Below are 15,246 nucleotides of genomic sequence, written 5' to 3'. Positions count from 1 at the left end.
GCGCGGGACTTCGGTAGGTGAGAATATTGCTATTTTTTTTTAATTAATTATTTTATTATTTTTCACATATCTTGTTACTATTGATGCAGCATCAGTAGTAAAAAGAGAAAGAGAGCGACCGGAAATTCTTCCACGCATGCTCAGTTTGAAAAAGCGGGACCCATCGCTGGATTCCTTCTTTTCACAGGCAGCGACGCATCCTGCGCCCATAGGCTTCCATTGTAGCCAGTGACGGGCAGCACAGGATGTGTCGCTGACCGATTTTCCGACGTTAGAAAAAATGTTCCTCTGAACGTTTTCTCTGCCCGACGGACCGTTTTTTTATGCAGGATCCAGTGCACGACGGATGAAATGGATGGCCATCCGTCGCTAATACAAGTCTATGGGAAAATGCAGGATCCTGCAAATTTTTTTGCAGGATCCTGCATTCTCAAAAATCGATGTATTGTGACGGGAGGTGAAAGATGGAAGTGTGAAAGTAGCCTAAGAAAACAATTGTAACATCAACTGATCTTCAGGTTCCATCTAAGGAATAAAATAATCCACACTGTCAGTAAACAGAGAAACTCTGAGGGAACACTTTGCTAATTTTAAATTAATTTAAATCTCCTGGTCCAGAGGAATTGCATCCTAGGGTACTGAAAGAATTAAATTGCAGAACCAGTGTTCAGTCTCTATGAAGAATCCTGGAGAACAGGAGAAGTTCCAGAAGATTGGCGAAGGGCATATGTTATCTGTCTTCAAAAAGGAAAGAGGATGGAGCCAAGAAATTAAAGGCCAGTGAGCCTTACTTCTATACCAAGACCGATCTTTGAACAAATTATTAAACAACATATATGCAAGTATTTGGATAAGAATAGAGTAATTAACCAGAGCCAGCCAGAATTGGACACAGTATTCCAGATGAGGCCTGACCAATGAGGAGAAGAGGGGGATAATTACTTCACATGATCTAGACTCTATGCTTCTCTTAATATATCCTAGAACCATGTTTGCCTTTTTTGCTGCTACATCACACTGTTGACTCATGTGCTGTCTGTGATCTTTTAACCCCTTCGCGACATGCGCCGTACTAGTACTGCGCTGCCGGCACTGCATTAGTGCCAGCAGCAGTACTAGTACGGCGCACCGATCACGGCGGTCTCGCGCTGAGCGCCGCGGTGATCGGGTGCGGGTGTCAGCTGTATACGACAGCTGACACCCCGCAGCAATGCCCACGATCGGCGCTATCGCCGATCGTGGGCATTTAACCCCTCTGATGCCGCTGTCAGTAGTGACAGCGGCATAGAGGGGGATCGCGCAGGGACGGGGGCTCCCTGCGCTCTCCCACCGGAGCAACGCAATGAGATCGCGTTGCTCCGGTGACCCGGAAGGAGTCCCCGGATCCAAGATGGCCGCCGGACTCCCTTCCGGGTCATGAAGTGAAAAAAAAAAAAACAATAAATGTACACATATTTGGTATCGCCGCGTCCGTAACGACCCGCTCTATAAAACTATCCCACTAGTTAACCCCTTCAGTGAACACCGCAAAAAAAAAAAAAGGCAAAAAACAACGCTTTATTATCATACAGGCGAACAAAAAGTGGAATAACATGCGATCAAAACGACGGATATAAATAACCATGGTACCGCTGAAAACATCATCTTGTCCCGCAAAAAAAAAGCCGCCATACAGCATCATCAACAGAAAAATAAAAAAGTTATAGCTCTCAGAATAATGAGATGCAAAAACAATTTTTTTTTATATAAAATAGTTTTTGTGTAAAAGCGCCAAAACTTAAAAAAAATTTCATAAATGAGGTATCGCTGTAATCGTACTGACCCGAAGAATAAAACTGCTTTATCCATTTTACCACACGTGGAACGGTATAAACGCCCCCCCTAAAAGAAATTCAGGAATTGCTGGTTTTTGTTCATTCCGCCTCCCAAAAATCGGAATAAAAAGCGATCAAAAAATGTCATCTGCCCGAAAATGTTACCAATAAAAACGTCAACTCGTCCCGCAAAAAACAAGACCTCATATGACTTTGTGGGCCAAAATATGGATAAATTATAGCTTTCAAAATGTGGTGATGCAAAAACTATTTTTTGCAATAAAAAGCGTCTTTTAGTGTGTGACAGCTGCCAATCATAAAAATCCGCCAAAAAAACGCTATAAAAGTAAATCAAACCCCCCTTCATCACCCCCTGAGTTAGGGAAAAATAATAAAATGTAAAAAAATGTATTTATTTCCATTTTCCCATTAGTGCTAGGGTTAGGGTTAGGGCTAGGGTTAGGGTTGGGGTTAGGGTTTCAGTTATAATTGGGGGTTTCCACTGTTTAGGCACATCAGGGGCTCTCCAAACACGACATGGCGTCCGATCTCAATTCCAGCCAATTCTGCTTTGAAAAAGTAAAACAGTGCTCCTTCCCTTCCGAGTTCTCCTGTGTGCCCAAACAGTGGTTCCCCCCAACATATGGGGTATCAGCGTTCTCAGGACAAGTTGGACAACAACTTTTGGGGTCCAATTTGTCCTGTTACCCTTGGGAAAATAAAAACATAGGGGATAAAATATCATTTTCGTGGAAAAAAAATATTTTTTATTTTCACGGCTCTGCGTTATAAACTGTAGTGAAACACTTGTTGGTTCAAAGCTCTCACAACACATCTAGATAAATTCCTTTGGGGGTCTAGTTTCCAATATGGGGTCACTTGTGGGGGGTTTCTACTGTTTAGGTACATCAGGGGCTCTGCAAATGCAACATGACGCCTGCAGACCAATCCATCTAAGTCTGCATTTCAAATGGCGCTACTTCCCTTCCGAGCTCTGCCGTGCACCCAAACAGTGGTTCCCCCCAACATATGGGGTATCAGCGTTCTCAGGACAAGTTGGACAACAACTTTTGGGGTCCAATTTGTCCTGTTACCCTTGGGAAAATAAAAACATAGGGGATAAAATATCGTTTTCGTGGAAAAAAAAAATATTTTTTATTTTCACGGCTCTGCGTTATAAACTGTAGTGAAACACTTGTTGGTTCAAAGCTCTCACAACACATCTAGATAAGTTCCTTGGGGGGTCTAGTTTCCAATATGGGGTCACTTGTGGGGGTTTCCACTGTTTAGGTACATCAGGGGCTCTGCAAATGCAACATGACACCTGCAGTCCATTCCATCTAAGTCTGCATTTCAAACGGTGCTCCTTCCCTTCCGAGCTCTGCCATGCACTCAAACGGTGGTTCCCCCCCACATGTGGGGTATCAGCGTACTCAGGACAAATTGGACAATAACATTTGTGGTCCAATTTCTCCTGTTACCCTTGGGGAAAAAAAAATTGCGGGCTAAAACATCATTTTGTGGAAAGAAAAAATGATTTTTTAATTTTCACAATGCTACATTCTAAACTTTAGTGAAACAATTGGGGGTTAAAAGTGCTCACCACACATCTAGATAAGTTCCTTAGGGGGGTCTTCTTTCCAAAATGGGGTCACTTGTGGGGGGTTTCCACTGTTAAGGCACGTCAGGGGCTCTCCAAATGCGACATGGCGTCCGATCTCAATTCCAGCCAATTTTGCATTGAAAAGTCAAATGGCACTCCTTCCCTTCCGAGCTCTGCCATGCGCTCAAACAGTGGTTTATCCCCATATATGAAGTATCGACGTACTCAGGACAAATTGCACAACAACTTTTGGGGTCCAATTTATCCTTTTACCCTTGAGAAAATAAAAAATTTGGGGCAAAAAGATCATTTTTTGTGAAAATTAATAAAAAATTTTTTACGGCTCTACATTATAAACTTCTGTGAAGCACTTGGAGGTTCAAAGTGCTCACCACACATCTAGATTAGTTCCTTAGGGGGTCTACTTTCCAAAATGGTGTCACTTGTGGGGGTTTCCACTGTTTAGGCACATCAGGGGCTCTCCAATCGTGACATGGGCTCCGATCTCAATTCCAGCAAATCTTGCATTGAAAAGTCAAATGGCACTCCTTCCCTTCCGAGCTCTGCCATGTGCCCAAACAGTGGTTTACCCCCACATATGGGGTATCGGCGTACTCAGGACAAATTGTACAACGACTTTTGTGGTCCAATTTCTCCTGTTACCCTTGGTAAAATGAAACAAATTGGACCTGAAGTAAAAATTTTGTGAAAAAAAAGTTAAATGTTCAATTTTTTTAAACATTCAAAAAATTCCTGTGAAGCACCTGAAGGGTTAATAAACTTTTTGAATGTGGTTTTGAGTACCTCGAGGGGTGCAGTTTTTAGAATGGTGTCACTTTTGGGTATTTTCTGTCATATAGACCCCTCAAAGTCACTTCAAGTGTGAGGTGGTCCGTAAAAAAATGGTTTTGCAAATTTTATTGCAAAAATGAGAAATCGCTGGTCAACTTTTAACCCTTATAACGTCCTAACAAAAAAAAATTATGTTTCCAAAATTGTGCTGATGTAAAGCAGACATGTGGGAAATGTTGTTTATTAACTATATTATGTGATATAACTCTCTAATTTAAGGGCATAAAAACTAAGAGCTTGAAAATTGCTAAATTTTCATAATTTCCGACAAATTTTTGTTTTTTTCACAAATAAATGCAAGTCATATCGAAGAAGTTTTACCACTATCATGAAGTACAATATGTCACGAGAAAACAGTGTCAGAATCACCAGGATCTGTTGAAGCGTTTCAGAGTTATGACCTCATAAAGTGACAGTGGTCAGAATTGTAAAAATTGGCCCTGTCACTTAGGTGAAAACAGGCTTTGGGGTGAAGGGGTTAATATACCAAACAGTCTTTTTCACATGTGCTGTTGCTTAGTTATGTTCCTCCCATTCTATAGTTGTAGTTTTATTCCTCTTTCCCAGATTTAGAATCTTGCATTTCTCCCTGATAAATACCATTCTATTAGTCGCTGCTAGGATTGATCAAATATATTCAAATAAGTGCTTACCCTAATAGCTATAGCGCTTTCCGAATAGCTGCATCTGTAACCTTGATAGATAATCAGCTGTTCAGCGCTGCAGCTGCATGTGTTGCGGCTTTGTGACAGTCACAACACATGCATGGAGAGCCTGTTTGTTGGGCTTTCCATGCATATGTTGTGACTGTTGCACAGCCGCAACACATGCAGCTGTGGTGCCAAACAGCTTATTGTCGGGATCACTCCAGGTATCTAGGTTACAGATACAGCTATTCTGTAAGCGCTATAGCTATTCGAATAAGCACTTACCGAAATATTCGATCAAGGCTCAAGTAAAGGCACCGTCACACTCAGCGACGCTGCAGCGATATAGACAACGAGCCGATCGCTGGAGCGTCGCTGTTTAGGTCGCTGTAGAGACGTCAAACACAATTACTCCAGAATGATGCAGGAGCGATCCAGTGACATAACGGCGACTCACTTATCGTTCTCGCTGGTTGTTAGCTCCATGTAAAACATTGCTGGCATCGTTGCTTTTGATGTCAAACATGACGATACACGCCGACCTGACGACCAAATAAAGTTCTGGACTTCTAGCTCCGACCAGCGATGTCACAGCGGGATCCAGATCGCTGCTGCGTTTCAAACACAACGAGATCGCTATCCAGGACGCTGCAACGTCACGGATCGTTGTCGTTCTCGTTGTAAAGTTGCTGAGTGTGACGGTACCTTAAAGGTACCTTCACACATAACGATATTGTTAACGATATCGTTGCTTTTTGTGACGTAGCAACGATATCGTTAATAAAATCGTTATGTGTGACAGCGACCAACGATCAGGCCCCTGCTGGGAGATCGTTGGTCGCTGAATAAAGTCCAGAACTTTATTTCGTCGCTGGATCTCCCGTGGACATCGCTGGATCGGCGTGTGTGACACCGATCCAGCGATGTCTTCACTGGTAACCAGGGTAAACATCGGGTAACTAAGCGCAGGGCCGCGCTTAGTAACCCGATGTTTACCCTGGTTACCATCCTAAAAGTAAAAAAAACAAACAGTACATACTTACCTAACGCTGTCTGTCCTCCAGCGCTGTGCTCTGCACTTCTCCTGTACTGGCTGTGAGTGTCGGTCAGCCGGAAAGCAGAGCGGTGACGTCAGCGCTCTGCTTTCCGGCCGCTGTGCTCACAGCCAGTACAGGAGGAGTGCAGAGCACAGCGCTGGAGGACAGACAGCGTTAGGTAAGTATGTACTGTTTGTTTTTTTTACTTTTAGGATGGTAAACATCGGGTTACTAAGCGCGGCCCTGCGCTTAGTTACCTGATGTTTACCCTGGTTACCGGCATCGTTGGTCGCTGGAGAGCGGTCTGTGTGACAGCTCTCCAGCGACCAAACAGCGACGCTGCAGCGATCCGGATCGTTGTTGGTATCGCTGCAGCGTCGCTTAATGTGAAGGGGCCTTAAGGCTCACATTAACCCTAGTCGCTGCCCATAGTTCAAGCTTATCTAGATTCTTCTGAATCCTTTCTCTGTCTTCTCTAGTATTAGCTATCCCTCCTAGCTTCGTATCATCTGCAAATTTAATCAGTTTACCTTCAGTTCCCTTATCTAGATCATAAAAAAAAGTTGAACAACACTGGGGCCAGGACAGAGCCTTGTGGTACCTCACTTGAAACACTTTTCTAATTGGATGTGCAACCATTTATTACCACTCTTTAAACACGATTGCCGAGTCAGTTATGAATCCACCTAACTGTTGCCTTTTCAATGCTTGGTTTATTTTTCAGTAAGGATAGTTTGAGATACTTTATCAAATGCTTCGCTGAAGTCAAGATCTACTATATCTACCGCATTTCCCTGATCTACCCAATCAGTGATTCCATCATTGGAAGGAAATTAGATTAGTCTGGCATGAATTGTTTTCTACAAACCCAGGCTGGCTCTGATTAATAACTTTATTCTTATCCAAGTACTTACATTATTACATACAGGTTGTTTAACAATTTGTTCAAATATCTTTCCTGGTATAGTAGTAAGGCTCACTGGCCTGTAATTTCCTGGCTTCGTCTTCCTTTTTTTTTTGAAGATAGTGGCAATATTTGTCCTTCTCCAAGCTTCTGGGACTTATCCTGTTTTTCAGGATTTTTCATAGATTCTGGCTAGTGGTTCTGCAATTTCCTCTAACTCTTGCAGTACCCTAGGATGTAATTCATCTGGACCAGGAGATTGAAATTCATTTAAATTAGCTAAGTGTTCCCTCACCTTCTCTCGGTTTATAGATAGTGTGGATTCTTTTATTCCTTCAATGGCACTGTGAAGATCAGTTGATGTTACAATTGCTTTCTTAGAGAACACAGATGCAAAATAGGAATTTAAAAGCTCGGCCTTCTCCACATCATTCTTGACCACTTCACCCTTTTCATGCTGTAAAAATCACTTCATTACTGGCTTTAGCTCGTCTAACTATTTCCCTGCATTACCTGCAAGCTTCATTATATCCGTGTCCCCCACATAGCAGCTAAATGTGAATTTCACCATGGTAATATTGAAGTGGTGAACCCCAAGGCCAATTATTAACACAGGATACCATAATCTTAGATAAAAATGGATTTCAAATGATTTTGTTTTGTTTTGCACTTGATTGTATATATTGGCTTACCTATATCACATTTATAACTTGGATTATCGGCCCTTCTTTTCTCCTTTTTCAGCACCCTCCCATTTTAACCTGTTTTATATGAATTGTATGAAATATTTTTTTTACAAGAAATATAGCACTTCATTATTACCATGGTGAAATTCACATTTGAATAATTCTCCACTGTAAACATTAAAAAAGAAAACCCCTGTCCTCTGCTCCCTTAGGCTGGTTTAACATTGGCGTTTTTTGGGGTGCGTTTTTGCGGTAAAAAACGCAAAAAAAAACGCGTGTAAACGCTGCGTTTTTTTGACGCATGCGTTTTTGCATGTGGTGAAAAAAAGCGGCGTTTTGACGCGTTTACATGCGTTTTTACATGCGTTTGCGTTTTTTAAATGCATGCTGAGAAATGTGTGACAGCTGCCAATCATCAAAAAAAAGTAAAAAACCCACTATAAACAGAAACAGTTAGGGTTAGGGATAGGGGTAGGGATCATAACCCTAACCCTAAAGGGATCCTACCCCTAACCCTACCCCTAACCCTAACCCTAAGGGATCCTAACCCTACCCCTAACCCTACCCCTAACCCTAAGGGATCCTAACCCTACCCCTAACCCTACCCCTAACCCTAACCATAAAGGGATTAGGGTTAGGGTTAGGATCCCTTAGGGTTAGGGTTAGGATCCCTTAGGGTTAGGGGTAGGGTTAGGGGTAGGGTTAGGGTTAGGATCCCTTAGGGTTAGGGGTAGGTTAGGGGTAGGGTTAGGGTTAGGATCCCTTAGGGTTAGGGGTAGGGTTAGGGTTAGGATCCCTTAGGGTTAGGGGTAGGGTTAGGTTCCCTTTATCACCTTTATGTTGGGGGGTGGCATATCAATGTGTTTTCTGGTTTTTTAATTAAAAAACGCATGCGTTTTTTACCGCAAAAAACGCATGCACCAAAAAACGCATGCGTCCCCATTGACTCCAATGTATTTTTTGACCCAAAAAAAAACCGCATGAAAACGCATGCGTTTTTTTTTTGGTCCAAAAAACGCTTCTAAAAATACTACAAAGTAGCATTTCAGAAAATGAACGCATGCAGTAAAAAAACGCATGTGTCAAAAAACGCGACCAAACGCGTACACAAAAAACGCATGCGTTTTCAATGTTAAAGATAAAAAAAAAAACGCATGCGGTTTTTTGAAAAAAAAAAAAAAAAAAAACGCTGCAGACAAAAACGCAAGTGTGAAACCACCCTTAGCGAACAGCGTTGTCTTCTTCCACAGCCAGGACAGCGCCTGGCAGTGGCGTCATATGCGGCTGGCACGCCGATGTCAGCCACTCGCTTCTGCTATTGGTATCGCAGTGCTGAGAGCTCTTGTCTGTGCTGCAATACATTTCAGAGAATTGTGGGTCCGAGGACCCACGTACCCGTAGGCTGAGTATTTAGCACAGACATTTCTGCACCATTTCTGCATCTCTTGGCAGGAAAAACCGCGGCAAAAATGTTTTGGAGCAGATTTTTCCCCACTCATTAGGGTAAGTTCACACTAGGCATTTTTTTTTTCTGCAGCAAAACATGATCTCTTAGCAGGAAAGAAGCTATAAAATGGCATGTTTTCCTTGATTTTCCTTTTCGTTTTTTGCAGCAGTTTTGGCATGCTAGATTTTTTTCTTGTGCGTGCTGATGGAAGTTTAGTGTGGGGAAAAAAAAAGTCCTATTCTATAGAATCCGGTTTTGGCACAAAAATCGCAGCATTCATTTCAGTGTGTGAAAAATGCTGAAAAAAAAGTGACCATGCTCCATTGTGCAAAAAACCATGCAAAGAACACAAAGTCCTGAAAAAAATCACACAAAAATGCTGCAATAACGCCTAGTGTGAACTTCACCTCAGTATGTGTCCAATCTACAGCAAAACCCCTGAAACAATTGACATGACGCAGATGTAAATCTGAACCTAATAAGCAAAATGTCCATGAGACGTCAGGATTCTCATTCACTTTGTCGGCATCAGGAAACCTTTCAGGTTTTATGACAAATCTGCACTGAAAACCATTCAGCAAAAATGCAACATGTGCACTCAGCTTACCCTTATGAATTATCATGGCACTATAGTACACATACATCATTGATCACTGGAAAGAAAATTCTGTATTACTACAGGCTTCTCATCTGTAAAATTACTCATGCAGTATAGATGCAGACGCTGTCATTTCATTTGTCACTTCAGAACATATTTGATAAACTTACGGAGAGGATCCATCAATGTTAAATAGATCTCAAATTATCTTTTTTTTTTAAATTGAGAAACAATTTTTTGTCCTGATTTACAATATTTTTGTTGCGTTTCTTAGTTTTTTAACAACGTTTAATTATAAGTTTGGTGCATTGTATAGTGAGATCTGCCCTGAAAAGAATGCGCTTGAGGAATAACTGGGTCAACCTCTGAATGACCTGTCTGCAGCTTAGGTTTCCTTGCACTAGAGCTCCACCTTGTGATATTTACATAGGACAAAATCTCAAAGCTGAGAACACATTTGTTTCCCTTTCCAGATGATAGAAATGTTTTGCATCATTTATAAATGATATAGCATTTGTTTTCCTCTTTCTAGCAGGGAGCAGCACAGGTTTATAGCCTTATTACTGGCCAGTTATGTATGTATGTATGTATGTATGTATGTATGTGCGCATTCTGGCAATAATATTCTGTTTCATGTGATGTTTCTCAGTTTACCAAGAAACCAAAGACATTGTTAATTGTAGTAGTTTAGGGAAAGGTTGTAGATTGTGACTTTATTCAAAACCGCGGATAGATGTATTTGTGCTTTTATTCTTTCCAGTTGTCCTGCTTTGACATGCACCATTCACCGCCATTGTGTACTGTACCGTGTTGCAAAGTGCAGATCACATCGCTCCTTGTGACTGTGGTTTATTTTCATTGTTAATTCACATTACAGTGTACTGTAATTGGCTTTTTTGTATGTAGCGGCTTGTGATGGGGTTGAAGCTTTGGACTCAGCAGGGGCTTCCATAGAGCTCATGTTATGTGTTTTCTGGCTGGTACCTTAAGGCTGTGTGCACAAGTTGCAGATTTTTCGCGTTTTTTCCCCGCTATAAAAACGTGAAAAAAAAACGCATACATTATGCATCCCATCATTTAGAATGCATTCCGCAATTTTTGTGCACATGATGCGTTTTTTCCGTGAAAAAAACGTATCGCGGTAAAAAAAAAGCAGCATGTTCATTAATTTTGCGTTTTTTTTTTTTTTTTTTTGCGGATTTCCCATTATATTATTGCATTGGGAACCTCCGGAAAAATCAGCAAAAAAAAAAAAAAAACGCGAGAAAAACGCATGCGGATTTCTTGCAGAAAATGTCCGGTTTTGCTCAGGAAATTTCTGCAAGAAATCCTGAACGTGTACACATAGCCTTACACCTACAAACCCTACTCGTCTTTAGGCATCAGAAATGGTCATAAATGGTCATAGCGCTGGTGTAGGAAGCTGTCATGGAAATCTCAACCTATGTCTGCTGCCTGACTGATAACCTTGTAGAAGAATTGTGGCCTCATTTTGGCACAAAGAATCTACCGTACGGTATATGTTTTCCCTTTTCTTAATTGCATTCTGAAGTCTAGAACTTTGTCTCTCAGTGTACCTGTAGTTGGATATTTTGCAGCATGAGTTTTCATTTACAATGCCCCCATTTTAGGATACATAAAACAGCAATTATGCCCAAGGTTATAGCTGTTAACATCATTCACGTGTTGCCTTGAGTCCGCAAGTATGATTATCGCGTGTCCATGTTATGTTTGTTTTTTTGTTTTTTACATATTTCATTACTTATGCACAAATAAAAATAAATAATTCTCTTAGAAAAGGTGTGTGTGTGTGTATATAATAGCTATTGCACCCGTTCTACGCCCTGGTGACGAGCTTTTATATTGGTATATGGATCCATCCCTGTATGGACTGCTCCCATCCTGCGCCCCCATCCGGTCATGTGCTGCTCCCATCCTGCGCCCCGATCCTGTCATGTGCTGCTCCCATCCTGCGCCCCCATTCTGTCATGTGCTGCTCCCATCCTGTGCCCCATCCTGTCATGTGCTGCTCCCATCCTGCGCCCCATTCTGTCATGTGCTGCTCCCATCCTGCGCCCCCATCCTGTCATGTGCTGCTCCCATCCTGCGCCCCATCCTGTCATGTGCTGCTCCCATCCTGCGTCCCCATCCTGTCATGTGCTGCTTCCATCCTGTCATGTGCTGCTCCCATCCTGCGCCCCATCCTGTCATGTGCTGCTCCCATCCTGCGCCCCATCCTGTCATGTGCTGCTCCCATCCTGCGCCCCATCCTGTCATGTGCTGCTCCCATCCTGCGTCCCCATCCTGCGCCCCCATCCTGTCATGTGCTGCTCCCATCCTGCGCCCCCATCCTGTCATGTGGTGCTCCCCTCCTGCGCCCCATCCTGTCATGTGGTGCTCCCCTCCTGCGCCCCCATCCTGTCATGTGCTGCTCCCATCCTGCGCCCCCATCCTGTCATGTGCTGCTCCCATCCTGCGCCCCCATCCTGTCATGTGGTGCTCCCCTCCTGCACCCCCATCCTGTCATGTGCTGCTCCCATCCTGCACCCCCATTCTGTCATGTGCTGCTCCCATCCTGCTCCCCCATCCTGTCATGTGCTGCTCCCATCCTGCGCCCCCACCCTGTCATGTGCTGCTCTCATCCTGCGCCCCCATCCTGTCATGTGCTGCTCTCATCCTGCGCCCCATTCTGTCATGTGCTGCTCCCATCCTGCGCCCCATTCTGTCATGTGCTGCTCCCATCCTGCGCCCCCATTCTGTCATGTGCTGCTCTCATCCTGCGCCCCATCCTGTCATGTGCTGCTCCCATCCTGCGCCCCATCCTGTCATGTGCTGCTCCCATCCTGCGCCCCATTCTGTCATGTGCTGCTCCCATCCTGCTCCCCCATCCTGTCATGTGCTGCTCCCATCCTGCGCCCCATCCTGTCATGTGCTGCTCCTATCCTGCGCCCCCATCTTTACATGTGCTGCTCTCGTCCTGCACCCCCCATCCTGTCATGTGCTGCTCTGCTCCCATCCATATGCCCCGTAGGCTGCTCCTTAAAGGTTGATGGCCCCCATAAGATGCTCCATAGCATAATATGCCCCGTATGCTGCTGTTGCTGTGATTGAAAAAAAAAAAAAGGCTCTCGCCTTTCTGTGCCGAGAGCCGGGGGGCTATGGGGTTCAGGTGCTGGTGTCGCCGCTGGCTCAGGCCCCCGACACTTGCGATATTCACCTGTCCCCGTTCCACCGCCGTGCGCCTCTGTCTTCCGGGTCCTCTGGCTGTGACTGTTCAGTCAGGGTGCACACTAAACACGTCATCGCGCTCTCTGACCTGAACGTCACAGCCAGAGGATGTGGAAGACAGAGCCCGGCGGTGGAACGGGGACAGCTGAATATCGCATACTCGCCCTCCTGGCACGTCCCCGATTCTCCGTCGGAGATCGCGGTATGCGTTCAGTGCTTACGCCTACCAAGAGTCTCCTGGGCCAGAATTCTCATCCCCGGATGAGTCACTCTGTGGGGTCCAGACTGCGCAGGCGCTAGCACAGTCTAGAAAGGTTTCGGACAGAGTGACGCTCCCAGCGTTATATTATAGCTATATAGATGGATAGCTTTTCTAAGATAATGATTTAATTTTACTTGTGCATAAGTATAATATATATATATATATATTTACTACTTCTGCAATGGCGTGTACACTGCTTGGATGCCACAGTCAATAGCGCCCTCTGTTACCCGATCACCAGGCATATAATGTCCTCTGCCAGATAGAACCCTGGTTCTGTCCAGAGCCCACCCTCTTCCAGTAGCTGCACCAAGGGGGACAAATGGAAGTACCGTAATAATTTATGAAAACTAATATTATTATTATTATTCATTCCACTATAAAATACTTTAAAACAGATATTCACATCCTTTCAGGATTTTTGGTATTACAATGATTCATACTGCCAACCCCTTGAAAATCTTTAGCTATATAAATTCTGTCATGTAAACCTTTTTTATTAACATAAAAAGTACAAGTGAAGCTTGGAAAGTGTATAATGTAAGTGTCTTCTTCGTGTGTGAGGATGAGAGTCTAGAGGCAGAGCAGACATGCTGCTGCATGTTCTCCGGAAGCAGCTCTCTCAGAATGTCACCTAGTAGTATACTTCTGTATGGAGTATATAATTTGTTCTTCTTCTCGGATTGCTCACAGTGGCGGTGGTGATGAGCACCTACATTCTACAGCAGTCTATGTTAGTAGTTGTGATGCTACACTAATATTATACTATGTAAGGCTAACTTGCATCTCTGTAGTCTGAGTTCTTTGTATAGTCTAGGTTATTGCTAATATACTGCATTTTTTACTTTTTATAGGTGAACGGTAATTGCTCTTCACAGCTGGGCCAGACGGTGTATGAGCCAGATATTTCCAAAGCATTTGTTTTTCAGAAGATGATAAAGAAATGATAGCAGCTCCAGAAATCCAAGCTGACTTCAATCTCCTCCAGTAAGTAACCACCAAACCCTGTTTCTCTTTTTCATATTTAGGATGGATCGTCACGGCAACGTTAACCGCAGCAAGTTAATGGGGTCGTATTACGACTCCTAGGGTACCGCAACTGCAGCAAGCAAATGGCAGATCTGATCAGGCTGGATCTTTTGTGACTTGCTTGTCGTAGTACCCTATGGTTCGCAGTATGACCCCATTCACTTGTATTGCTCAGTGATATAGCAGCTACACATTGTAATCTTTGGCCCCGCGACTTGAGTTGTCCTGCACTTTGGAAGTGACTCACACTGTGCAGAGAAATGGCTACATTGGGGGATTGCCCTCTTCTTTTTAGGTATCATTGTAGTTCCATTTTTCATGAACTTATGGTATATCCTATTGCTGTATTCTCATTTCTTAAAGGGATTGTCTGGGCCAAATAAAACTTTGCCATTATGCCTGCCTTTGCCCATCAGCAACCACCTGGATCCAACTCTGGCAGCTCTAGGGTCGGCGCAGAGAGAGGAAGCAACTAGCCGCCGGACCATTGCAGGCTAGTCTGCAGAGGTCAGTTCACTTTGCGCAGCACATCATTGTAAAACATTCAAAAGCGCAATCCCAGGCTGCAGCGGTCCGGCGGCTGGTGAACATCACTGCTTCTTCTCTTCGTGCAGTTCCTGGAACAGACTGCATTGCATCCAAATGGTTGACACTTGTGGGGTATTACAAAGTTGCTATATCCTTTAAATATTCCATCTCCTGTGCAAAGTTTTAGTCTTCCTGATCAACTTCTTTAACCCCTTAATGACCGCCAATACGTCTTTTAACTGACCTTAGATATAAGAGAATAGTATCCCCATACAGATGACAATCCATCATCTGTCGGCTGTACACTATAGCTGACAACTTGCTGCACCAGCCACGATCAGTATTTGCACCTTCTAAATCTGTTTAACCCCTTAGATGCTGCTGTCAATAGTGACTACATCATTATAAATGGTTAACAGAGTGTGGGGGCTTCCTCTTTATCCCAATTGGTGCCCTCAGATCATGATTGTGTGGTCCTGATGTTTGCCATGGCAATTCATGACCAAATAGTGGCCTTAGAGTCTGACGGCTGTAGTAATCTGTTTAGAAGTTAGCAACATTTAGGTGGTAAAAATACACATTTTCATTTCTGTCATACCACTTTGCATTAA

At 43.6% G+C, this 15,246-nt stretch overlaps 1 protein-coding gene across 1 annotated transcript in view; it reads left to right on the top strand.

Moving 5' to 3' along the window:
- STAG2 (STAG2 cohesin complex component) overlaps window positions 1-15,246 on the top strand; it is a 154,357-nt gene that overhangs the window by 47,177 nt on the left and 91,934 nt on the right. Inside the window, exon 2 of the mRNA XM_069747180.1 lies at window positions 13,933-14,065. Coding sequence (XP_069603281.1) covers window positions 14,022-14,065 — 44 coding nt within the window. The 5' untranslated portion in view covers window positions 13,933-14,021. The remainder of the gene's footprint in view (window positions 1-13,932; window positions 14,066-15,246) is intronic.

The sequence above is a fragment of the Ranitomeya imitator genome, chromosome 2, assembly GCF_032444005.1.
Source record: "Ranitomeya imitator isolate aRanImi1 chromosome 2, aRanImi1.pri, whole genome shotgun sequence".
NCBI classification, from domain to species: Eukaryota; Metazoa; Chordata; class Amphibia; order Anura; family Dendrobatidae; genus Ranitomeya; species Ranitomeya imitator.
The sequence above is the reverse complement of the archived record's forward strand: the minus strand, read 5'-3'. Positions and strand labels throughout refer to the sequence as shown.